This window comes from Rhipicephalus microplus, chromosome 6 (assembly GCF_043290135.1).
Source record: "Rhipicephalus microplus isolate Deutch F79 chromosome 6, USDA_Rmic, whole genome shotgun sequence".
In the NCBI taxonomy this organism is placed as follows: domain Eukaryota; kingdom Metazoa; phylum Arthropoda; class Arachnida; order Ixodida; family Ixodidae; genus Rhipicephalus; species Rhipicephalus microplus.
Window position 1 is genome coordinate 173,205,654 of NC_134705.1, and position 26,694 is coordinate 173,232,347.

General features: G+C 43.3%; 1 protein-coding gene across 5 annotated transcripts; it reads right to left on the minus strand.

The window, feature by feature from the left end:
- Positions 1 to 3,177: 3,177 nt before the first annotated feature.
- LOC142765661 (uncharacterized) lies at positions 3,178 to 25,996 on the minus strand. Of its 5 annotated transcripts, XR_012884353.1 has the most exons (5): positions 25,066 to 25,996; positions 20,364 to 22,783; positions 8,257 to 10,527; positions 5,280 to 5,383; positions 3,178 to 3,310 (listed from the first exon to the last, which is right to left on the minus strand). XR_012884353.1 is itself a non-coding variant. In XM_075867024.1 (3 exons), exons 1-3 carry the CDS (start codon positions 20,320 to 20,322, stop codon positions 5,349 to 5,351), a joined length of 567 nt encoding a protein of 188 aa, XP_075723139.1. In that variant the 5' UTR covers positions 20,323 to 20,340; the 3' UTR covers positions 4,579 to 5,348. The 5 variants fall into 5 exon arrangements, 2 of the variants coding, with proteins under 2 accessions (XP_075723139.1, XP_075723138.1); XR_012884352.1 differs by having other exon boundaries at positions 20,364 to 25,996; XR_012884351.1 differs by lacking the exons at positions 20,364 to 22,783; positions 25,066 to 25,996 and adding an exon at positions 20,017 to 20,340 and having other exon boundaries at positions 8,257 to 8,482.
- Positions 25,997 to 26,694: the final 698 nt, after the last annotated feature.

The following is a 26,694-nucleotide window of genomic DNA, read 5'->3' on the forward strand; positions in this document are numbered from 1 at the left end:
AAGGGCTTCGAAAATGGGTTTGGAATGTTCATCGCGAGGAACACCTGTAATTATGCGCACAGCCTTTTTCTGTAATCTATATATTCGGCCTAAGTTCTTTTCCGATGTGGTGCCCCATACTAGATAGCAATAGCTTAATGTAGATAAAAATAGCGAATTATATAGTAAGAGTTTAATTTTTTGTGGCAAGAGAAAACGTAAGCGCGATAAGATACCTACAGTACGAGAAAGTTTAGCATGGACAAACTCAGCCTGATCCTTCCATAGCATGTTTTCGTGGAAAAAAACTCCCAGAGTTTTCACTATCGGTTCAATCCTTATAGATTCTGAGCCAATCACTAATGATAAATCGCAGTTTACGGGCTTATTTATTGGACGAAAGAGCACAGATTTTGTTTTTGAGGTGTTTATAATTAGCGAATTTCTTATGCTCCAAATGTGCAGCAGTTTCAAGACACTATTTGCTTTGTCAACTAGTTTATGCAAATCGCAGTCTTTAAAAAATAAGCTGGTATCATCTGCATAAATAATAAATGTTGTATTGTTATCGATGTTTGTCAATACGCATCAACCTGTCTGATCACCACGTGTTTCTGTTTGTGGTCTCACAACACATAAAATGACTGGTCTTGTTTTTCATATGAGATTTTACATATACCATACCTTCTATTCCTGTAGACAGTTGGGTGCAGTAAACTAAAATTTGAATTATGCTCCATTCTCATCCAGCCACCCCGCTCTGTATTTTCATAGACTGCAACGAACAAGCTCGCCCTTGTGCTTCAAGGAAATCGCTCGTAATAACATCAAAAAGGCAATTACGACGAGGATATATTATATAAAAATAAAAAGAAGTCAATTTCATACACACAGTGCCCATGCAAGACGAGTGATGCTGTGCCCCAGCAACACTTTTACCCCGACAAAGCCCATGGTAGGTCAAATGGTGCAGCAGAGATTAAAATATTGTCAAAATGAGCCTCTGTGTGGTCAAATGATCAGACTTTATTGCTTAAGAACAATTTCTCTCATGGCCCAGCAAAAGCATCATGACCAAAGTGGGGTTAGTCAATGGGGAGAAAGAAAGCTAGCGGCATTACAGTATACCTACAAAACATTTTAGTACAGGAAATAGGTACAAGAAATCGCAATCTAAGCCAATGAGAAACGATCAAGTATATTAAAGCCACCAGTAATTTCATCAAAATGCTAATGACTTGATTTACTTGGAGTGCAAGCAGTGAAATACAGAAGATTTGATTGATATGTGGGGTTTAACGTCCCAAAACCACTATATGATTATGAGAGACGCCGTAGTGGAGGGCTCCGGAAATTTAGACCACCTGGGGTTTTTTAACGTGCACCCAAATCTGAGCACACGGGCCTACAACATTTCCGCCTCCATCGGAAATGCAGCCGCCGCAGCCGGGATTCGAACCCGCGCCCTGCGGGTCAGCAGCCGAGTATGAAATACAGAAGATGCATAGTAGAAAAAAAAAAAAGAATTTATTTGGGCTAGGGAAAAAATATTACAAAACAAAGTATCAAGCCGATATGCAGGTTCTCAATTCAAACTCAAAATTCACACATTATGTACACTTACACAGCTGGTGACGTACTTTGTGGTATTGTGGTGCTTTCTCTTCTCTTCTGTTCAAGCGAGTTGTTTAGACAATGCTTTTACAGCCGACAGTGCAAAGTTGTGGTCACTCATAACATTCAATATTGGTTTTTGCTGAGCTTAAAACGTGGAACATTTCACTGGTCAGCAAAGAACACTATACAGAAGCACTAAAATATACTGATTCTCAATGCATTTTACTTCATGTACAATGATGTTATGGCAACAATACACTAAAATTCCAAAAAGCACCCCCCTCTTTTCAGGGAGATTCACAATATGCGCCAATGAGCAAGCAAGCACTGCCCCTCCGCCATTTTCACTGCTTCCTTCAGTCTTGTCATTCAAACAATGAGGGTGAAGTTATAACAGTGAATGCGTGAATATACAGTACATAATTTTGAAAGAGTTGACCGCTGTGAGAGTTGGTATTGTGACATGTGCACCTGTCCTCGTCTCTTTTTTCTTGCGTGTCCTTTCTAGTTGCATTCTCACGATGGTTTCTACACAGTAAACTGTTTTATTAGAAACATGAGTGCGCATTTTTTTTATTCGGAGCAGGTCTTGCACCACCATCTTGAATTTTGATCCACAACAGAGCAGCCGCCTCTCACCCTCTACTAAATCTCGATCATCTAGCGGTTTAGCGAGGGGGGGGGCACTTGTTTGGCATTTCGCAGTAACGATGCCCTGGCTTTCGCCGAGAATGTCCAAACGATTGTTATCGCCATCAAAGTTTCAAGCATCGTTTTCTCCAAAAAAAGATCCAATGCAATCGCTATGTATCGTAAGCAATCACATATACAAATATAATGCTGAAGATGCCAACGAGTAGCATCACTACAGGCTTCACACAACAACAACTGCTTAAAGAGTGAATGGTTTGAGGCCTTCAACCCAATATGAAGTGCTCAACCATAACTCTTCATCCTGAACATCATCCGCCACAGCAACAACAAAGTATGCAGGTATATAAGTGTACGTAGCACTTTAGAGTTGCCTAGTGGGAGCTCTGCTTTTTACAAAATGTTATGATTTATTCTGTAGCAGGAACCTTGAAATAAGTGACTTGAGGGAGTTGTTTACAACAGGTTCTATGAAGAACCCTCGTCTAGCTCATGCTGCGACAGACCTGCATGTGCTACACAGGCCTGGGATTTTTTCTTCTAGACTTCAATGATGTTAAAGCATCTGAGCGTAATGAAGAGCTTTGATGTGGCAACTCGTCTCTGTGGACGTGCATGTGCATCTTCAATTCGGACTTTTTGGAGAAGATCTGGGGGCACAGCTGACACTTATGACCAGTGTGAATCGGCAGGTGATTGCTCAATGTGCCCATTTGGGAGAAGCTTTTGGAGCAATGGTGACACTTATATGGCCGGTCACCCGTGTGGATGCGCAAATGAGTGGTCAACGCCTGTCTTTTTTTAAAGCTTTGTGAGCACTGGCGGCATTTGAACGGTCTCTCGCCCGTGTGAACACGCAAGTGATCATTCAACGTGGGCTTTTGTTTGAAGCTCTGAGGGCAGAAATGGCACTTAAACGGCCGCTCGCCTGTGTGAACCCTGATGTGTTGTGTCAGATGCGAGCGTATATCGGTCTCATAGTTGCAGTAGTTACACTGATGACGGCGTGCCCGTTGAGACTTCGCGGCATCTGTAGTTGCTTGGTGGACGACAGACCCCGAAGCTGCACAAAAAAAAAAAAAAAAAAAAAAAAAAAAAAAAAAAAAAGAGAGAAGTTGCTCAAGTATCACTTTTCCTTACAAAATAAAATGAAGTCAGTTCTACAATTTGATGCAGCAATGCCACTCTGAGCATACCGGTCATGCCGAAGCAGAAAAACGTGGATTAATTTAGAACCATGCTAGGTTAAGATCTCCTCCTAAATGCAAGCACACACATGTTTTCACATTTCACTTACACTGCGATCCAACCACGATAGCTATGAAACACTAAAGAAACGAAAGCAAACTAAAGTTGAGTGACATTTCCTCAATAAAGAAAGGCTTGATAAGAATCTCAGAAGCAAGGTATAGCTGGTCAACCTTTACATTCGTTCGACATCTAAATGCGATTGCTGAAAGATATGTTAGGGAAGAATAGGCATACTGTTGCTGAGATGATGCATTAGACATAATCCCTTGCATTTCACTGTCTTCAGGCAGCAACTTAATATCGCTTGACATGTTTTCACAGATGTAATGTTGCCTCAAAAGACAGCATATTATTATGTACAATACTATGAACATAATGTAGGACAACAAAAAAAAGTGCGCCTCGTCCTTCAGCACTAAAGCCGAAAGTGCGGGCATTTATGGCTACAATAAAAAGATGAAAAAATTACAAAAAGGCAGAATTGAAAAATTATGAACCAGATTTAAAGACCATTTATAAACGATTGTTTTTTTCTTTTGCCATTGCAATAACAAATAATGCTTCTACAAATAAGCTTTAAAGAGCACACAACTCAGTTCATTTTGATATCTTCAATTAAATATGCACCACCAAATGGACAAGATATAACACGTAAGCATAACAGAAACCAGACAAAACCACACAGTTTGGAAGAAAAGCACCCAAGGTATAACATATAAAGATGCAAAATAGCTGCAAGATACAGCCAATAGCAAACAGTAAGGTGACATTTATATCAATGAAAGGTAGACAGCAGGAGTTCATGTGTGATGTTCATCATCCTCCGGTGTTTTTAAAGTGCTCCAATATTTGGTGACACAGACCTAAATGAAGAAAAATAAATGAGAACATTGCCAACAGTAAATAATCAACAGAGCTTCTCCGAATATATGACGTACATTTTCAAATTGCATTCCAACCCGAGCTGGCAATGTTGCTTCAACTGGTTTGTGCCTTATCATGAATATATATATTGCAAGCTTTAACTGTACAAATCTCTGCAATATAAAATTTTCACCTACATCATACGTGCCCGAACAATCCACTTCCTCAGGACTTTTTGTTCATAAATCACAAATTATTGTTGTGCTGCATATCTACATGAAAGCGAAACACAGGTTAGAAGGCGAGGTGCTGCCCGAGCACTGTTCACCTACAGTAGTCACAGATTGAATCGAAACATCCAAACATAGCAAGTTGTATTGAAAACTGCTCGAAATAACCACATGATGTTGCTACAAATCCAGCCACCAAAGGTAGTCATGGCTCTGATACAAGACTTCAAGAGAATAATACATAGATGTGACCTAAATTTAAGCCGCTAAAGGCAATAGAACAAGCATTTAATGCAGCTTTAACTGATGTGCTTCCTCCAGCAAGAACTGTACATCTGTTAAAAAAGGAATCATGTCACTTTCACACAATCTGCTTTGTTAAGCACAATACATCTGGTCAGTATCCTTAAAAATTGGTTCGATTCTCGAGCCTGCCTTTACCATACACTGTCTGCACTACTCACTATGCCTTATCACGAGGTAAAAATGCGAGTCGAACGTTGCACCACGCCCCACTAGCAATCTAATTTGACGGATGTGATGCACACACACTTTTTTTTACTGTTTTTTGACATTCCCGTCTGTTAGAGGCCATGTAGCATAGAAATAATTGAGCGCCACCGATGTTGAACACTTTAACCAATGTTGAATGTGCTAGATGGATTGAGCTCTGCTTCGATTGCTTACTTGCATCTTCAGAGCCCAGGCTTGTCCAGTGGGAAGGTCACGTTATGAGGAAAGACAGCAGATGGTTACCTAGATCATCCGGATGAATGGCACAGGATGGGAAGCTTGAAGGGGAAAAGGCAACAGAAAGATTGAGCAGCAAAATTAAAAAACTACGACAGAATAGGCAGGAGGTCATAGGTCGGAGGCCTTCGTTCTGCAGTGGAAGTAAGCTCGGCTAAAAATTGGGATGTTAACAACTTTATGTTTCAGGATTGGCTGGTACGAAAACTTCACACGATAACTCATGCGTTCACCTAAGATAACTCAAATGTTAAAGCCTAATTCTTCAATTTCTTCTCAATATATTGCATTGATCTCCATTCCTCTTCTATTAATGAAAGCCTACTTCTGCACCTACAGTTGTGTTGCATTGCTTGCAAGGTAGGCCCGCTTTAGAACAAGAGGCGATGTCACGTAATATGACAAGATAGCGACGTCACAACTTTTTCCTAATATGTGACATGATGACGATGTCACATGATATGGCATTAGGCAGCTGTTGATGCCTGTGAAGTGGGCAAAAAGTCACCGACCAGAGAACCACAGTAATCAACGCGAACGTTGATTTTAAAAACACATCGAGAGTGTCCATAAAATTGCTACCACAGTAAAAGATTCGCATCAACCTGTCTGATCACCACGTGGTTCCGTTCGTGGTCCCTCAACACATGAAACGACTGGTCTTGTTTTTCATAAAAGAGGTTTTACACATACTATACCTTTTATTCCTGTAGACAATTCGGTGCAGTAAACTCAAATTTGAATTATTCTCAGTTTTCATCTAGCCACCCAGCTCTGTATTTTCATGGACTGCAACGAACAAGCTCGCCCTTGTGCTTCAAAGAAATGGCTCGTAATAACAAAAAGGAAGCCAATTTACGAGGAGAATATATTATAAAAAAAAGAGAGGTCAATTTCATGCACGCAGTGCCCTTGCTAATTTATAAACATGTAAGACGAGTGATGCTGTGCTGCAGCAACACTTTTACCCCGAGAAAGCTTACGGTAGGACAAATGGTGCTGCAGAGATTAAAATGTTGTCTAAATGAGTCTTTGTGTGGTCAAATGTTCACATTTTATTGCTTAAGAACAAGTCCTCTTATGGCCCAGCAAAAGCATCATGACCAAAGCGGTGTTAATCAATGGGGAGAAAGAAAGCTAGCGGCATTACAGTATACCTACAACAAAAATCTTTAGTGCAGGAAATATGTTAGTGAAATTGCAGTCTAAGGGAATAACAAATGATCAAGTATATTAAAGCTACCACTATATTCATTAAAATGCTAATGACTTCATTTACTCGGAGTGCAAGCAGTGAAATACAGAAGATGCATAGTAGAAAAAAAGGAATTTATTTGGACTAGGAAAAAATTATTACAAAACAAAGTATCAAGCCGACTTGCAGGTTCTCGATTCAAACTCTCAAAATTAATACAAAATATACACCTACACAGCTGGTGACGTACTTTGTGGTATTGTGGTGCTTTCTCTTCTCTTCTGTTCAAGCGAGTGGTTTAGACAATGCTTTTAGAGCCGACAGTGCAAAGTTGTGATCACTCATACCATTCAATATTAGTTTTTGCTGAGCTTAAAACGTGGAACATTTCACTGGTCAGCAAAGAACACTATATAGAAGCACTGAAATATACTGAAACATTCTCAATGCATTTTACTTCATGTATAATATGTTCTGGCAACAATATCCTAAAATCCCCAAAAGCGCCCCTCTCTGTTCAGGGTGATTAAAATTATTCGCCAATGAGCAAGCAAGCGCTAAGGCTCCGCCATTTTGACTGCTTCGTTCAGTCTTGTCACTCAAAAAATGAGGGTGAAATTATAACAGTGAATGCGTGAATATACGGTACATAATTTTGAAAGAGTTGACCGCTATGAGAGTTCGTGTTTTGACATGTGCGCCTGTCCTCATCTGTTCTTTCTAGTTGCACTCTCATGATGATTTCTACACAGTGAACTGTTTTATTAGAAGCATGAGTGCGAATTTTTTTATTTGGGGCAGCTCTTACACAACCGTCTTGAATTTTGATCCCCAACCGAGCAGGGCCCCCCTCCCTCTACTCCCTCCTCTACCAAATCTTCTATGAACATCATTCGGCTTAGCGGAGTGCACTTGTTTGGCATTTCACAGTAATGACGCCTTGCTTTTGCCGAGAGTGTGCATATGATTGCTGTCGCAATCAAAGTTTCAAGCATTGTTTTCTACAAAAGAGATCCATTGCAAGAGCAATGTATCGTAGGGAATTGCGTTTACAGATATAATGCTGAAGATGCGAAAAAGTAGCATCACTACAGGCTTCACACCACATCAACTGCTTAAAGAGTGAATGGTTTGAGGCCTTCAACAGAATATAAAGGGCTCAGCCATAATTTTTTATCCTCAACATTATCCACCACAGCAACAGTGTAGTATGTAGCTACGTAAGTGTATGTAGCACTTTAGAGTTGCCTAGTGGGTGCTCTCCTTCTTTACAAAATGTTATGATTTATACTGTAACAGGAACCTTGAAATAGGTGACTTGAGGGAGTTGTTTACAACAGGTTCTATGAAAACCCTCGTCTAGCTCATGCTGCGACAGAGCTGCATGTGCTACACAGGCCTGTGGTTTTTTTCTTCTAGACTTCAACGCTGTTCAAACATCTGGGGGTAATGAAGAGCTTTGATGCGGCAACTCGCCTTCGTGAACGTGCATGTGCATCTTCAGTTCGGACTTTTTGGAGAAGATCTGAGGGCACAACTGACATTTATAACCAGTGTGGATGCGCAGGTGATTGTTCAATGTGCCTATTTGGGAGAAGCTTTGGGAGCAATGGTGACACTTATATGGCCGGTCACCCGTATGGGTGCGCTAGTGAACCGTCAACGCGTGACTTCTTTTGAAGCTTTGGGAGCACTGGTGGCATTTGAATGGCCGCTCACCTGTGTGAACACGCAGGTGATCGTTCAGTGGGGGCTTTTGTTTGAAGCTCTGAGGGCAGAAATGGTACTGAAACGGCCGCTTGACTGTGTGGACCCTGATGTGTTGTGTCAGATGTGAGAACTTGTCACTCGTATAGTCGCAGTAGCTACACTGGTGACGACGTTTCTGTTGAGACTTCTCAGCATCCACAGTTGCTGCACAGACGAGAAACCCCACAGCTGCACACTAACAAAAAAAAAAAACGAGACGAGTTACTTTTCCTTAAAAAAAAAACTAATTAAAATTTATGGTTTCTGGATCAATTTAGAACCATATCAGGTTTTAAAGTTCTCTTCTTAAAGGGACAAGATAAGCAAAAATGTTGAAAAAAATCTTTTTTTCTTTTCATGTTATTTTTGATCTGCAGCTTTTTCTGAATCAGAATAAGTCATTTGTTTGTCTTAGTACAATTTTTTTTCTAAAATTGACATATTTTAAATCTTGTAGGGTGGCTTGCCAGGACCCCATTTTAATGTATCAAGAGATTCCTTGAAGTTCAAGCATCATAGATTTATAGAGAAGTTAATTTGCAAGATGGTGTGCATTTGGCACATTCAGAAAAGAATGGGGCCAGAACTGCAAAAACGAAAGATCACACAGGCATTAAGCTTTTGGTTGGGAAATCTATTTCTGGTTGACGACGTCAGAGTAGTGTCATCATTGTCAAGCACCAAAACTATTATTGTTGGGCCGTTAAAATAGAGCCAGCTTGGAGTACATGCGAAAAGATGTCCGGTTCACATATTTTCACATGGCATCAAAGTATACCAATCAATCCCCCGGCCTTCGCTCAAAAGACACTGAAACTTGGTGTAAATTCAACAAAGCACACTTAAACGGTGAACCATTTGTTCATTAAGAACACCTTCTAGCATCTGTTATTGAGGCTGTTAAGCTAAAATATCTGGAACTAGCTTATTCAGAACTACTTGCTAAATGCCTCCATGGGAAAACTCAAAACCATAATGAGTTGTGATTGTCTTGTAAAAGCACACTAAAAAAAACGTTATTCTAGGGCATTAAGCACTGCAAATATACACTCTTAATGCTGTGTTCACTTGTATTGATGAAAATGTAGTCCGTGTGAATGTTCTGAACTATTTTGAAATTTCGCCAGGGCACTTCACAGTGCAGGGCTTACTCACCCTCTACAATACTGTGCTGACAGCGCTGCATAGCACGCAATCAATGAGGCTCGCCAGGCAAGATGTATCAACACAAAAAGAAAAAATAATATTGGTGACGAGTGTCTGGCTGGTGCCTATTGAACAGGTTTATCAATTTGCTGTTGTCTCGTTGTACTTTTTAAATAATGAAGATTTTCAACTTGAAATGCGATTATCTCAAAACATGCTTTTTTTTGTACTTGTGTTTCTTTTTCTCAGCAACCACAGTATATAGAATAATAAATTTTGGCCAGTATCTAGGTAACATGATAGGGAACAAGCTGAAGCTGAATTATTGTTGTGCGAGGAAGTTCTCATCTGCAACATGACATCTAATAGCGATTATCAAGTGGTAATTAGGTGCACTAATTAAAGAATTATCAAAAACTTAGCATTACAACTTTCAGTGCTAAATCTGCTTCAAAAAGAAGAAGCATGGCTCATGAACACAATGATAGTAAAATAATTACTGTGGCTTTTACGGTCATGGAGAAAAGGTACATAAACTTCGGCCTTAAATGCAAGCACATGCGTGTTTTGTGCTTCACGCCCGTTGTGATGCAGGAACAGTTGCCATAGTTACGGAATACAAAAGAAATAAAATCAGACTAATGTTTACTGACGAAACATCTTGATAAAAAAACTTGATCGTAACTTCTGAAACAGGATACATTGTAAAGCTGGTCAACCTGTTCGGCATACATATGTGTTAGTTAAAGTCGTATAAATTAAATACAGGCATAATGTCAACAAAACTATGCATTTAACATAGTCACTCACATTCTACAGCCTTGCTACAATTTTTTAACTTTTTTCGATACACATATAGACATGCTAAGATGAAAGCTAGTCTTAACAATGTGAAGTAGAACAACAGATGCAGTACACGGGGTTTCTTCGGCACTAAGGTTAAAAATGCAACGTGATGCCTATGTTTCAGGAAATAAAATATGACCAAGTGAAGAATAAAACAAGAAGGCAGTATTTTAAATACAACAAGCTAATAAAAGATTGCTTTCAGTTTTAGATTGCTTGTGATATATGAATTTTCAAGTGAAATCTACTCTTTATTTATTTATTTATAGAATACTGCAGACAAAAAGTCCAAGCAGGGTGAGCATACATGAAACACACTAAATAACAGAATGAAACAAGGTTGCAAAGCGTTTTTTACACGATTTCTTTGCTATAAGACAGAGGGGTTATGGCTTTAAAAAAAAGTAACAGTTGAACAACAAGGTGATAATACCATTCAAGGAAGTCATGGAAGAAGAGTATTTACACAAATGGTCAAGGGCGTTGAGGAAATGCTTCGGTTAGTTTATTCCAATCATCTATTGTTTGTGGGAAGAAGGAGTACCGAAAAGTATCAGTCCTTGCGAAGATTGGCGTTAGGGAATGAGGATAGTGGTGTCGAGTGGGTCTGCTTAACAACGGGGATACGTATACTGCGGTGTCTAAGGGTAGCCTGTGGTTCACTATGTCTGAAAGAAACTGTAGCCGACTTTTTGTTCTTCGAATTTGTAATAGTTCTATACCATTTGCTGTTAGTAATGCAGTGGGGGAGTCGGTTGACATAAATTTACTATATATATATCGTACTGCTTTTCTTTGAATTCTTTCTAGGTTTTGGACGTTAATTTTTGTGTGGGGATCCCAAACTATGGAGGCGTACTCAAGTTTAGGCCTAATTAGGGAAAAGTAAGAGAGGAGTTTAACACTAGGCGGAGCAGTCTTGAGCTTGTGGCGGAGAAGGCATAATTTACGGAAAGCGGCAGAGCAGATGTTATTTATGTGCAAATTCCAGGATAAGGTACTTGTTAACGTTAAGCCTAAGTATTTATAGGAGGCTACTTTAAGTAAAGGTGCTTCAGCTAAATTGTATGTGTAGTTTAATGGGACTTTTTTGCGCGTTATGGGGACATACACACATTTGTTTGCATTAAGAAGCATTCCCCATTGCTCACACCATTTTGATACATTGCATAAGTTAGTATTAAGATCACATTGGTCACTAATGCAGGTTACATCTCTAAACAAAACACAATCATCAGCAAATAAACGAATTTGTACCGGGGTGCTAATTACATTGACAATGTCATTAATGTAGACCAAAAACAGAAGGGGGCCTAGTACACTCCCCTGCGGAACGCCAGAAGTCACAGGAAGGCAGCCTGATTGTTTTTCTCCTACCTGAACATATTGGTTGCGATTGAGTAGATAAGCTGAGATCCAGGAGATAAATAATTCTGGTATACCAACTAACCGAAGCTTTATAATTAGTTTATCGTGTGGAACTGTGTCGAATGCTTTGCTGTAGTCTAAGAATATTACATCAATTTGGCCGTTAGCATCAAGACAAGCTGCAAAGGTATGAACGATAGTAACCAATTGTGTTGTAGTGGAAAATCCTTTTCGAAACCCATGTTGATGATTTGTTAAAAGTGAGCGTTCTTCTAAGAATTCATTTAATTTATGAGCTATTATGTGTTCGATAAGCTTACAGCATGATGATGTTAAGGAGATTGGTCGATAATTTTGCAGTAATAGGCGGTCACCTTTCTTGAATATAGGAACTATTCGTGCCGACTTCCAGTTATCTGGCAATTCCGCTGACAACAGAGAGACTCGAAAAATGACGAGTAAGTATTTTGCAACAGACTCTGCAAAGCGACGCAGAAATATGTTGGGGATATTGTCGGGACCGCAAGAAGTCTTAGTCTTTAGGTTCAACAACATAGCAACGACACCAGAATAAGAAATAAAGTTTACATTCGCAGCATTGTCGGCATTTATGACAGATGGGGAAGCACTAGGAGTAGAAAATACACTATGAAAATACTCATTGAGGTGTTGAGCAATGGCAGCTTGATCAGATACCATTGAACCATTGACAAAAACCTGTGATATGGGTTTCTTTTTTTCGCTAATATAGTTCCAGAACTTCTTTGGATCATTCTTTATGAAGTTTGCGAGTGACGTAGTGAAGTAGTATTCCTTCGAGGTGTGTACAGCATGTGCAAGCTTATCTAGAGCGTCAGCTATAATTTTGGGGTCAGCATGCTTTTTCTTTAATCTTTTAACTTTACGCTTGAGATGAATGATGCTTCTCGTCACCCAGGGCGTATGTTTATGCACCTTTTTACGTTTAGACGGTATAAATTTATCGATACAGTAGAAGCATATGCGTTTAAATTGGTCCCACAATATACAAACATCGGTAGCTACAAAATCTATCAGACAGGTTTCTAGGTGCTCGATAATGCAAGCATCATTGGTATGTGTATAGTCTTTCACACAATGAAAGGACAAGTTGGCAGTTGCCGAAAGCGGTTCAAGAGGGATAGAAACTGACACAAGGTAGTGATCAGACAGCCCTTGCCCAATTACTACGGTATGTGTACTGAAGTCACGGGGAATAAATACCAGATCTAAGATAGACCTAGCAGTACCCTGATAATGCGTTGGTTCATGAACCAGTTGTACCAAATTATGTGCGAGCATGATGTCAAACACTGCATTTACATTGCTGATATTGGCTGTAAAGGTTTCAAAACGCTCCCAATCTACTCCGGGGAGATTGAAATCGCCAATAAAAAGAACTTTGTTGCCATGTATTTAGACATGCGTTCCTTTAGTTTTAATAGATATTCAAGAGTTGAGTCCGGCGGTCTATATAATGCACATACGATGAATGAGTGGTCCAACAAAGTTACTTTAATACAGATACATTCAAGCTCCGGTACATCATCCAACAAGACAGCATCAAATTTTTGTTGGATCAGGACGGCCACATTACCTCCCCTTGCTTGCCTGTCCTTACGAAAAGCCGTATAGGAAGGTGGAAAAATGTCGCCATCATTCACCTGTTCATGTAACCACGTCTCAGTTATAACAGTAATGTGAGGATCGTACTGCAGTAATAGGATTTCGAGGGGTTCGGTTTTATTCATAACACTGCGGGCATTCAAATTAAGTAGACGAAGTTGCTTGTGCGCATGCACATTACGTCAGGTTTTAGACTGTTGGGGTGCGGTGTTCTTGTAGCCGGTCATTTTTACTCGCTTATTTTGCACCTCATCCCAAAAATACATATCCTTATCGATCTTTAGTTTATCGTGTATCAGGTTGATTCTTTTCCCTTGTTCTATCTCGGCCTTTGCGCTGTGCCAGAGCAGACTGCGTTTTTTTAGCGTTGATTTTGAGTAATCATTCTTAACAAAGATATCTGAGCCCTTCAGTTTGCTTGCGTTTTTCATTATCTCTTTCTTTTCTGTAAAGTCTTGCAGATACACTATTACAGGCCGCTTTCCTACGTGCTTACCCAGTCGATGAATACGCCCTACAGATTCAGATTTAACTTGAAGTTTTTCTTGAGAGAGAGAGAGAATAAACTTTATTGAAGAATTAAAATTACGTGACTAATCCCGGGTGGAGCCCTCTTGTAGAGCCCCACTGGCCACAGCGGCTCGCCGGGCCTGGTCTAGGGTCACCAGTTGGCTCCCCAGTGCCAGCTCGGAAAGCCGTGCCTCCCAAGACCACGTTGTGAGTGTTTGTAGTGAGCGCACCAACCTAGATACTGCATTGGCTGGCCGCTCGGTACATTGGTAGGTTATGTGTGTAAGTGTGGCTGTGTGGTTACTACACCATGGGCATACCCCTGTTGTGTATATCTGTGGAAAAATTGCGTGTAGTTTTGATATGTGGGGGTATGTGTTCGTTTGGAGGCGGCGCCAATACCGGGCTTGTTGGCTGCTTAAGTTCGAATGTGGAGGGGCGTGCGTGCGTCTTGTAAGGCGTTGGTTTTCCAATATCTGCCTGCTTGTTACACTTTGCTCTTCATGATGCCCTGTGAGGTGTCCTGAGGAGAGTCCTGCGTCTCGGCCAGTAAGTCCGCGAGCTACGCAGTTTGCCTCCTCGTTCCCCCCCGGGCCGTCATGCCCTGGGCACCAAGTGACGCCATGCGCCTCCATCAACATGGACCCCAAAATATCAGTGACGCACCTTGGAAGTGTGCCTCTAAGGTATAAGCGACATGCAGCTTGTGAGTCTGTCAAAATATACGCTGAGCGCCCCCTTCTTTCGGCTTCTCTGATTGCCAAGGCTATGGCTGCTGCCTCTGTGGTGGCACTTGATCTGGTGCGTAGGGACGCGCAGGCCACGACTTTGCTTTGGTTAGTCACTGCCAATGCATATGCTTGTTTTCTGGAGCCTTGTGGTGGCGCGGGATAAAGACTGACGTCGGTAAAGTAAGCGTCTGGATCGCTACTTCTCTGCAGGAGTTTTCGTGCTCGCGCTTGACGGCGCTTTTTGTTGTAGAGCGGGTGCATGTTTTTTGGAACTGCTTCCATGATTATTTGATCACGTATTTGCTTGGGTACAATGACTGTCTCATCGCCACAATATTGAGGGGTGAGAGGGTATCCCAGCCTCTGTAGCAGTGTTCTTCCCTGGAGCGCAGTAGTGAGTCGTTCTCGCTGTGCGATTAGCGTGGCGGCGGCCAATTCTTCATACGTATTATGCATGCCGAGTCCCATGAGTTTTTCTGTGCTTGTGCTGTTCGGAAGTCGCAATGCTGCTTTGTACGCAATTCTGATGAGTCTGTCAATCTGCTCTATTTCGGGCTTGCGTGTTGATTGAAAGGGAAGAGCGAACGTGACTCGGCTGAGAACGAAGGCATGTACAAGGCGTACCGTGTCGGCCTCTGTCATCCCATCATTACTTCGCGCAATTCTAGCTATAAGGGATGCAATACTCTTTACGGTGTGTTTGAGTTTGCCTATTGCAGTCTTTACACTGTTGTTTTCTTGCACGTGCATGCCTAATATTCGAGCTACTGGGGTCCTGTTGATGATCTGTCCGGCAATTTCTAGCTGCAGCGCGGGTGCACGGTTGGACCGAGTGCGTGGGGGTCTTATTTTCAAATATTCCGATTTGCTAGGTGCGCACGACATGCCTGCAGCAGTGAGGTAGCCTTGAATCATGTCTATAGCGGTTTGCAGTACATCTTGTCGTTCTCCATATTAGCTCTTTGTTGCCCATAGCGTAATATCGTCCGCGTAAAAGGCACAGCCCAGGTTTGGTACAGTCTCCAGCTGGAGGACTAGTTTCCGGAGGCCGATATTGAATAAAAATGGAGACAAGATGGAGCCCTGAGGTGTGCCTTTCAGTGGGAGGTCGTATGGTGATGATTTGGTACCAGCTATGCCAATCTGCGCCTTGCGATTTCCAAGAAAATCAGAGGCATAGTTGAATATGCGTTGTCCGCATCCTATGGCTGCAAGACCGTCTAGTATGGTAGAGTGCGCAATATTATCAAATGCTTTTTCGATGTCGAGTGCAACGAGTAGATTGTTGAGACTACCTGGCGCTGGGTTAAGCATTTCCTCTTTGAGCAGTAAGAAGATATCCTGGGTAGACACTTCTCGCCTAAATCCGTACATAGATGTTGGTAGAAGCCCCCGTTCCTCTGTGTATTGGTCAAGGCGAGTGAGTATAACTTTTTCGAAGAGCTTGCCAATGCATGACGTTAAAGAAATTGGTCGTAGCTGATCAAGGCTTCGCCGTTTGCCTGGTTTAGGTATGAGTACAACCTGTGCCAGTGTCCATTCTGCAGGTATCTTTCCACTCGGTGTCCAGACTTCCTGATTAAAGTGGTCTGTGATGGCTTGTAATGCTTCATCGCTGAGGTTCCGTACCATGGCATTTGTAATGCCATCCAATCCGGGCGCTGTATTTCTTTTGAAGCTTTGAGCCGCTGCATAAACCTCCGCAAAGGTTATGGGGGCGTCGAGCTCAGTGTTGGGTTCTCCATTGTATTCTTGACTGGGTGTTGGGCTAACGTTTCGCTTGCGTTCTCCTGTGTAGCGTTGTTTCAGCTCTTCTATTAACTGATCCGGATCACCTTGAAATTCCCCAGCTAGCCGTTGAAGGGTAGCGTTTGTTTCGGTTCTTGTTGCAGAGGGATCCAAAAGACTCCGTAGGATGTTCCACGTCTTTTTCGTGCTTAATGTGCCTTTTAAGGAATCGCAGAAGGTGCGCCAGTTGTTGTAAAGTTCCTTTGAGTATGCGTTTACTTCCTCCGTGATTTTCGCTATACAGAGTCTGAGTTTCTTATTTAGCTTTTGTTGGCGCCACCGTTTCGTGAGGTCTCGACGAGCTTCCCAAAGATGCGTCAAGTGGGTGTCAATGGCAGGTGCGTCGGTAGTTGTTTGATATATCTTGGTGTTCTTGTCATAGAGACCCTTAATGTACGGTGTCCATTGGGCTATAGTTGTTGGCTTGGGCCCGTCTACTTCCTGTTGCTCTCTATATTTAGTCCAGTTAGTCAGTCTGGCTTTTCCGAGCGGGCGTCGCAGTCGAGCTGTTTCATATGTTATTTGCACAATATTGTGATCGCTGCCCAGATTGTCGTCCAGCACACTCCAGCGCATGGTCGCGGCATTGTTGGTTACGGTAAGGTCGGGAGTGGTGTCCCTGTTGACACTGTTTCCTATACGAGTCGGTATGCCCGGTGTCGTGAGGAGTGTGTAGTCGTAGCGCTGTATCGCTTCTAAAAGTCGCGTACCTTTGGGTCTGTCTGCGCTATAACCCCATGTGGTGTGCCAAGCATTGAAGTCCCCAGTGATGATCAAGCGGTCGCGTGGTTGAAGCTTGTTGTTCAAATAGTGGAAGATATTGCTGAATTCTGCTTTTCTGTCTTGTGGGGGACTGTATATGTTACATATAACCTGCCTCGGGCGTCCTTTCTTCGCTGGCCAGAGCGTTACGATAAGGTGTTGCGTCTCTTCGTTCGGTGCCATTATGCATGTAGCTGCCAATTCTTTCCGGACGAGTGTCGCAATCTTAGGTGTATTTGGATCCATGTACAGTTTGTAGCCAGAAACTGTTTTAAGCCTGGCTCCCACCTCTTGCAAGCAGATTACGTCAGGAGGAACCAGCACCGCCTTTATGTATAGAGTGAGTGTAGCGTGCTTGTTGTGCAGAGAACGACAGTTACAGGACCATATAGTGAGATTCTCGTTTGCTATGCGTCGGTTAATTGCCATGATGCGAGGAGGTGGGTGTGCTTTCAGCGTCCGAGGTAAGCATGCTTTTGGCGTCGGACTCCTGGGACCGCGGTTGGTTCTGCTTACATCGACGCTTCGTTTCTTTGTCGAGGCTTTCATGAACGTATCGCTTCAGGTCATGAAATTCGACAAAGAACTGTTTCATTTGGGCTTCTGTTTGCTGCAGTATGTGCTGTTGCATTAGCTGCAGTTGTTGTTGTAAAGTGAGGTTTGTCGCTGTTTGTTCTGTTCCTATATTGGCTACAGGATCTCGTGGTGGTGTCGATTGCGGTTGGATGTGCCCATTGTCCCGTAGCTTTTCGCTTGGGTGGCTAGTTAGATTTTGAGAGGCCTGGACTGTAGTTTTCGGGGTGGCTCCCATTAATTGGGCAAGCTGTTTTTCGAGCCACATTATTTTGTTCTCGTATTTGTCAAGGCGTTGCTTAAGCTGTTTGTTTTCAGCGATTACTGCTTGATAGTGTACGTTTTGTGTGATGGGGGGAGTACATGCAGACTTGGGAGCCACGGCTTCCGCCCAGCTTACCGGAAGTGATGATGCCTGTTGGGTGCATCCTTGATCCCCGCCGTTGCCTTTGGCTCCCCCTCCTGGAGGACTGCGGTGGAGGTTCTGCGGAGTCGGTGCTGGCGCGCTCTTCTTGGATGGCGAGTGCGGCTTTCTGCCCGGGGACCGTGAATGCGACCGGGAACTGTGCTTGTCATCGGCTGACTTGTAGGCGTTTTCTTCCTCTTCGGAGGAGAACCAGCGGAGATTCTTGGTCCTCGGTGGGTCGTTGCTAGTGCCCTGTTGAAGCTTATCACTGTGGCCTGCTTGTACTTGCGGCTGTTTAGGCTTCGGCGGCTTAAGTCTTTTTTTGCAAGTTGGATCTCCTGTGGGGTGAGCCTCCCCGCACGAGGCGCAACTAATAGAACACGGACCATCCGTTGGATTAGTCAGTCCGCACAGCCGGCAAATGGGGCGATTCGGATGCGGGCAAACGTCCGCGCGGTGTCCTTTTTCTCGGCAGACCTTGCAGACTTGAATCGTAGGTCGGAAGGGGTAGCAGCGGAGTTCACCCCCGTAATAGTAGACGGTACGAGGTAGCGTTGGACCGAAAAATGTAATGGCTGCGCTTTTCGTTGTGCCTATCATTCTGGCAGTGATGATCTCCACACCGTGCGTTCTGACACGTAGGTGCGCCATGAGAGTTTCGGTTGAGGTGTTCATCGGTACGCCGTGAATCACCCCTCTCAGAGTATCGTCTCCATTTGCGGCGTAGGCACGGACAGCGTGAGCCCTGCCGTTAAGCACAAGGGCGCGTATCAGACGCACTTTGTCCGCCACTTCCTCATATTTGGTCGACAGAATCGCTATGTTTGACCCTGGGTTGATTCTAAGGATGAAATGGTCATCTCTGATGCCAGCTTGGCATGCCTCGATGATTGCTTGCGCAAGCGTAGGAGTCAGAATGTTTCTCAGCGGGAGGCCCTGGTTTGGACGAATGACGATCTTGTAATCGTCCTTCGGCAACGGCGGTAGCTTTGGCAATTTCTTGAATGTTGGCGTGCCTGTCTTAACTTGGTCCTGGAGCCCTGCGCTGCCGCGCCTCCGCTCCAGTGCCTCTTGCTTGCGTTTTTTGGTCGATTTCGCTGCCTGCCAGCTAGCGTCCTCTTCTGCATGCGATTGAGCGCCGATAGCGTCTCGGCTCACCGTATCGTGGTCGCCCTGGAGTTGATCCATTTGGTCGTCTGCTGTACCATCCTGGTCTAGGAGGTGGTATTGTTGGTCGGTCGCCGCGTTGAGAGCCATAGCTGGATGAAGCTCCGACGTGGGCGTCCCCAGCGTCGATGCAGCTGCCGGCGGCTCCCCAGGTCAGCGTTTGGTGAGCGTCCTATGGGTGACGAGCTTTCTGAAGTCCTTTAGCACCTCCAAGTGGCAAGAAATCCTCTTGAGTGGTGCCCAGGCGTTCCTCGGAACTTCTTGAAGCTGATAGTAACGTTTTCGAGTCTGAAGTTTTTCTTGAAAGAGACCCTTCACGACCTTGTCCTTTAGTTCCTCTCCTGATTCTGCTGAGGTCTCAGGTATTCCATGAATAATTACATTTGAACGTCTGCTGTGGTCTTCAAGGTCTGTTAGCTTTTTAGTTTGAAAAGACATTTCGTGTTCAAATGATTTCAATGTGACATGCAATTGATGGGTGTTTTCATGCTGTGCTGAGCGCTCAGTCGCTATATTTTCGACAGTACGCCTAAAGTCAAGCATCTGTTCTTTCAGCTCAGAAAATAGTGTTTTAATTTCAAGTAGTTCCTTTCGCATTTCTGTCTGACCGTCAAGTAGTTGCTCGTACAGTTCCTTCTGGGTGGGCCCAGGGTTTTCCTCGACATCACCGCAAATTAGTAGTTTGCAAACGACAAAACAGTCATACGCAATCACAATACAACGCCGTGGGCACGGCAGAACCACTAAGCTTCGACAATCACTACGTATTGAACAAGAACGAGGACTAACCTGCACCAAGCAGAGAAGCGTTCCGTTTAGCGACATGGCAGCTTTGGGTCCACCGTGCCCACAGAAGACGAAATCGTGCCGGTGCTCTTTTATAGCGGCGCCAAATGATGACGTCACGCTGAGATGCTTGAATGGAAAGGCCAGTAGAACTGCGTCGTCGGGTGACGACAGCGTTGAAAACTGGGGGCCTTTGCTGATGAGCTGGCTCGTGTCGTCGCAAGACTCATAAAGTGGCTGCGCGCATTCAAAAGCAACGAAGCCAAGAAAAACCTGCACCAAGCAGAGAAGCGTTCCGTTTAGCGACATGGCAGCTTTGGGTCCACCGTGCCCACCCGAAGAGCACCAACATTCTCTCGAAGAGCACCAACATGGTCAGTGAACATGCTGAGATGCAACATAGAGAGAACAAATACATGGGCACTACAGAAAATGATCATTATATGTGAAACAGAAAGCACACAACAAATCTGTTGAAAAGTTGCAAGGTAATTCAGAAATAGAACAATGCACAAAAAGCAACACAACATATTCGATGAAAAAAAGATAGCGGCAATTCATGACATAATGTTCTCCGTCCAACAGTGTAGTGTCCTCAGAACTCTTTCATACTTGGCGATGTTCACCTAGAGAAAGAAAGTGGGGAACAAAATATGACAAAGCAGTGCTATCAAGATAAAAAAAAATATTGCTATTGTATGAAACTCATTTCTTAATTGATTTTTGCATTCTGAGCTAGCCGTAGCATTAAAATCAGTTTGCAATCTGACCCCTAAGCATCAGCTCTTATATAAACATTCAGTTATGTGCCAATGTGACATGAAAGAAAACTGGAAAAAACAAGTACTTATTTATTTACTTACTTCAACACCTTCCATATCAAAAGGTGTAATAGAAGGGAACAGTAGTTATTACAGTGCGTTTCTGTTAGCGGTTACCTCAAGTGATAATCTAATGCAGAAACCCATTCTTTAGCCGCCTTCGGCATGAAATTGGAAAAAAGTTCGTACAGCAAAAATGAACTTCAAGTTAATGATAGTGATTTGTACAACCGAATAAGATGACTCATTAACAAGTGCATTTTTTAGGTATGGATTATAAAAAGTTTACAAAAAAATTGAAGGACACTCTTTCAATTTCGAAATGTTTTCGGCGATAGGTGGTGCCCATTGAAATGGGGTCGATCAGATGAGAACAATGTGCGAGTGTCTCTTTTCTTGCATGAATGGGTGAATTGCGGCCTGGCCACAAGGGAGATGCCTGCAAGTGTGTGAACCATACGACTAACCCGACTGCTGCAACGAGACGTCGACAAAATTTCTGCTTTGAAATTTGCTCCTACAAAGCAGGTTTAGTCTGCAGCATGAGAACATTCATGAAATGCACCTTTCGTAAGGTGTGTGCGTATAGATGCCTGAAATATATGAATACATGCACAGCTACTGTAAGAATGGGATAGCGAAACTGTTATGAACGACAGTGATAATTCATGTTCGAGTCATTGCTGGCTTATCCACCAGCATAACAGCATTTTTGGAGACAATCCTTGACAGCATAGTGAAGCTGCTAGAACATGCTGGCACATGCTATACTATAATTCAGTTTTGTCTGAAACAATATTGTGGCATAATCTTTAAGTAGACCCTACTACACCAACAAAACTTCTATTTTCTTCAAAGCTCTCTTAAAACACATCTTCTATGGCCTCAAGCCTTGTCTCAAATTTTTATTCTGTATGCAAAAAAAAGTTTTCTTTAAAACTTATGTACTGTACCGCATAAACTGGGCAATGCACTATAAAAAATTGATGGTGCCACATAATATGTTGCAACATATTATGGTGCGACATCTACTGCTACATATGTATTGCACCATACAAACTGTGCAACACACTTTGGAGAATCAATGTATGATGCAACATACTGTGGTGGAACATTCACTGACACTTACTGCAGAGGTGGTTGTTCATCTGTGTCAAAGTGCTTCAACAGTTCAAATCCAGTGCATCAACTGAGTTACTAGGATTTCTTTCTGCCAGCCTGAAAAATGTCTACCTATGCAAAAGGTGGGTATGGGTCCATCAAACCTTCATGCACTTGTGTCTGTGGAGCTGCAAAACATAAAAAACCCACAGTCTGCAGGCACCCGACAAAGTCAGGGTTTGTAAAAAAAAAAAATCGACAGCTTTCAAAGACTTCCAGGGAACCAACAAAGGAGTTTCAGACACACGAAAAAATATTTCAAAATGTAGAAAATGACACCACCATCTTTGACTGTGCACAAACGCATCTGTTACAGCTCACGAACCTAAAGCAGTCAATTTTTCAATATCGATATAATGGAGTAAAACTTTCAGTGGCACTTTCACCTCAAAAGCGGATGCGCACAATCTTGCATGAATGGTTGCACACTTCTGAATGACGTCGTGAGCGGACGGCCACTGAGCTTGCCCTTGAAGAAAGTGCCCGAGTGCTTGTGCGAGACCATTTCTTACGTCACAGCAGTGACCGGTTGCAGTGCTTTGGTCATCGAGGTGGGGCTTCTCCCCAATTTTTTAATTTGCACTCAACTATAAATAAGTATACAAAGTTTTCACAGTACCTTCTCGGCTCTCTTTTTGCTCATTGCAGGCTTCAATGCAGTGCACAGCTCTTCACAGGTGTTAACATCCCTTTTGCTGTCCTGATGTCCTTAACCATTTCACAATGCTGCATTTCATTCTTGCCAGGATATGAACGTATGACTGTAGTTGTTTACTGCAGTGCTGGTTCTGTAGGCACATTGGTGACAGTGCAATGCCCAGCGTGGAAAAGGAAAGAGTTAGAAGGGAGCATTATGCAATGCAATAGAAAGAAAGAAAAGAAAGCACTATGTGAGGCATGCAGAAATGTCGCTTAGCTTGCCCCTGTTTTTCCTGATAGTTAAAAGGCTCTCAAATTTTCCTTTCTCTTGCAGTTCAGTACATTCACCAAGAATAGAAAGGCGCTCAAGCTCACACGCTCATCAAATTACAATTAGTGCACCTAAGTAGTTCTTGAAGTTGGCAAGACACTCGTCAGGCTTGGAGGCTGATTTAGCAACGGTTGAGCGAAGACACGTTTCCAACTAGATGGTCAACAGGTTCTTTCACAAAACTTCCTGCTAATAAGATGCTGTTTGCATTCAATCTTAAAGGCAAATACATGCTTAGCGCTCACATTTTGCAGTGTTGACTAGTCACTCAGCAGCATGTTCAATCACCTCTTCATTCCCAGTGACCCTGTCTGAGGCCTCTGCTTTGAGCAAGCGTACCTCATTTTGAAGCAAATATTTTTTCGCCGTAAACTTCAATTTCTCACATGGAGAAATTCTGTGGCACCCCAAGTGGGGCATCTGTGACACACAGTGTGCGTGTCATTGTTGTATCTAAGCATTTTTTTTTTTCGTCCTTGCAAAGTTTTCTATGGTTTACTTTTATCGGGTTTGTGTGACAGCACCACTGAAGGGTCTCCAGTGAAGTTGTAAACTATTTTTATGCGTAATCTTAGCTGTAAATTACAGTTAATAGCTGTCTAACTTAAATTTATTTAGGAAAAATAATTAAATTTTGCCAATTTTTTTATATTTCATCCAAAATATTTTTTTCCCATTTTCTTGTATGGTCGGGAGCAAAATAAGCTTGAAATAAACTGATGTTGAATTTTCTTTTTGAGACTGATGAGAATAAAACTTTCGCAAAGGGTATATAGTTACCGGGGTCTACTGTTCACTATGAGCAAGCAGACTATTCTTGTGGAAGCTGATGGCACTGAGCCCTTCATGAATCTTGCAAGATTTCTCACAAGATGTCCTAGATCTCTTTAAGAAAAAATGGTTTGTCCAGTTAATATTCCATCACAGACAGCTTCACAATCATTGCGATGCCAAATACAATCTTCACTTTGGCCAACATCAGCGTGCTTTCGCAGAAGTCACAGAGCTGTGTGAATGACACAAGCTTTGGAAAGTTTATCTCATTATTTTTTGCACATTCCACATAGTTTTTCACCCCCCCCCCCCCCCCCACACACAGTGCAGCAACACGTTCAATCGCAGTACAATTGTTGACGTAGAGCAGCAAAGTAGAGAGGAACTGTCATGCAGCTGGTCACAATACAGGGATGCCATTGCCGAACAATTGCTATGTTTTTCAAACTTGCTCATTGGGCATAGGTGCGATGCTCAGCAATGACGAAAATGCCCCAGCGATCTAACTCCAAGAATATTTTCTTAAAGCTATTCCCCAGCATGCGATGACAATTTCTTGGTAGTGTGGTCACCTGTCCGACATTGAAGGCTATCGACCTACGAAAGATAAATGAACCTCGGAAATCTCCCACATTTTATACTTTATTATTACTGAGAATGTGTAGCTGCGAGCTAGCATTCCAAGCTTCCCAAAAAGTAAGCTAGCCGCGTAGCTGATGGTGGTGACTAGTGCTTTTGGCACCATGTGTGTGTGCTCACACCTTTTCCCCCCAATGTGGGTGGTGGGCCCTCACACCGTTTGGGCATGTGTGTGCTGTCAAGTCTAAACCACTGGTTGACAGTGACAGACTGATCAGACCGATCCATTTTAGAGGTGTTGGATTCAACAAGAAATGACCGTATGAAAGAAAATAAACCAACGAGTTTTGAGTGCTTTCCAGGATCTCAATTAGTAATGAGTGAGAACTAAACCAAAGTTGTTTTGCGAGTGTCTATTCTTGGGGTTGCCGAACTTTCTCGCTTTAATAATTTTGTATCATGCCAGTAGACACTACAAAAATAAATAAAATAGCTTCATTTACAACATATATATTTGAACTTCAGCTCGCATCAGTGACTAAGCTTATGCTTGTTAAAGAGATGACAAAGTGTATTGCAAGAGAACACTTCTAGCCAAAAAAAAGTAGGAAATAGAATATTGCTGTTAAATTCCCAGCCCGCTGTGTCAACCCTCCCTCTACACCTCCACTACCTGCCAGCGTGTCCCGAATTTCGCTGGTAGAATGGTCAACGTGATTGTAGGAATAATTAATGGTGCGATGTTACCATTTGCAGGGTCCATCACATCCCCACATCGGCCACAGACTCGCACGGCTTGCACAGCCTCCTCAAACTGATGGAGTTTGCGCGATGCGTTGCTTGTGAGCTCCGCATGGTGCTATGCTTTGTAAGTCGCTGTCACGTCTTCAACGCGGCCCCGCCGCGGTGGTCTAGTGGCCAAGGTACTCGGCTGCTGACCCGCAGGTCGCGGGTTCAAATCCCGGCTGCTGCGGCTGCATTTCCGATGGAGGCGGAAATGTTGTAGGCCCGTGTACGCAGATTTGGGTGCACGTTAGAGAACCCCGGGTGGTCGAAATTTCCGGAGCCCTCCACTACGGCGTCTCTCATAATCATACGGTGGTTTTGGGACGTTAAACCCCAAATATCAACGTCTTCAACGCGTCTTGCGCTGCTCATGCGACTTTTCCCACACGGCGTGCGCCCTGCCCGATGCGAGTTTGACGTTTCCCAGGGGGGGATGCTTGCCTATTCCAGGATAACTCGAGCGTTTCGAGCTGTCGCCACAGAGTGACATAGCATTCCGACGGTAGCGCTTTGCGACAGCGTCGCTGTATCCACCGTGAGCGACGCTAGCGTTAGCAGGTGCTCATTGGAAACTTCCGACGGAGCAGGTGCTGTTCGGAAACTTCCGACAAGAATGGTCGCTTTTCTGCCTGCAGCGTTCTCCCATACTTGTCACAACTATCCACGATCCTGGAAATCCACCGGGTACCCGCGCTGAAGTTCCGGGCAAACCGGCAAACGCGGCTTGGGCTAGTTGAAAGTCTGGAGGCCCTTGGGAGCGCCAGGAAGCAGGTTTCGCAGGTTCGCGCGGAACTCTTTTCTTTCGTTGCGGTGGCCACAATCACTCTTGTACAATCAGCGGCACTCACTCGTCCGTCCGTTAATCAAATCGCGACAAGCCCGCGCACACCTTGTGGACACGAACCAACGCCTCCTAGATTTCCCGTGCCTGCCGGATTATCGACGGTCACTTGGGATGCGGCGGTTGTCGAAACTACGGTAGTGGCGCCACTCAAGTAGGAATGTCTTCAAATAAGTTTTTACGTTTTTAGAGGTTATATACAAAAAAATAACGTAGGAAAGTTTTTAAAAGGCGTAAACTTAATTAAAGTTAACCATACGTAAGTGACGCCGTCATTAAACTAGCAACTATTTAATACAAGGCATCTAAATTAGTAGCAAACGCCAAAATTGCCGACCTTAAAGACCGAGTACAAAGACCCTTATTCCTACGTAGGCAGCGCCGTCATAGACAACCGTCGTTTCGCGTTTATTCGGCAGGCACGGGAGATCTAGGAGGCGTCGCACGAACACGCTTTCGGGGCATGACGATAGTTATAACGCGAGAACGAAACGACAACACAGAGACAAGAAGGACACGAAAGACACGAGCGCTAACTTCCAACTGAGTTTATTGCGCAGAGCACGAAAATATATAGAGGAGACAGTAACCATGTGATAAAACCTTATGGCACAAAGAGCAGAACACGAGTAAGAGAAAAACAAAAACAAACAACACAAAAACAAAAGCACTGAAAAACAGCAAAGAAAAATCTAGAAGAGAACGAAACAGAAAGGTAAAGATAATATAACTGCCTGCCCGCACCGAAA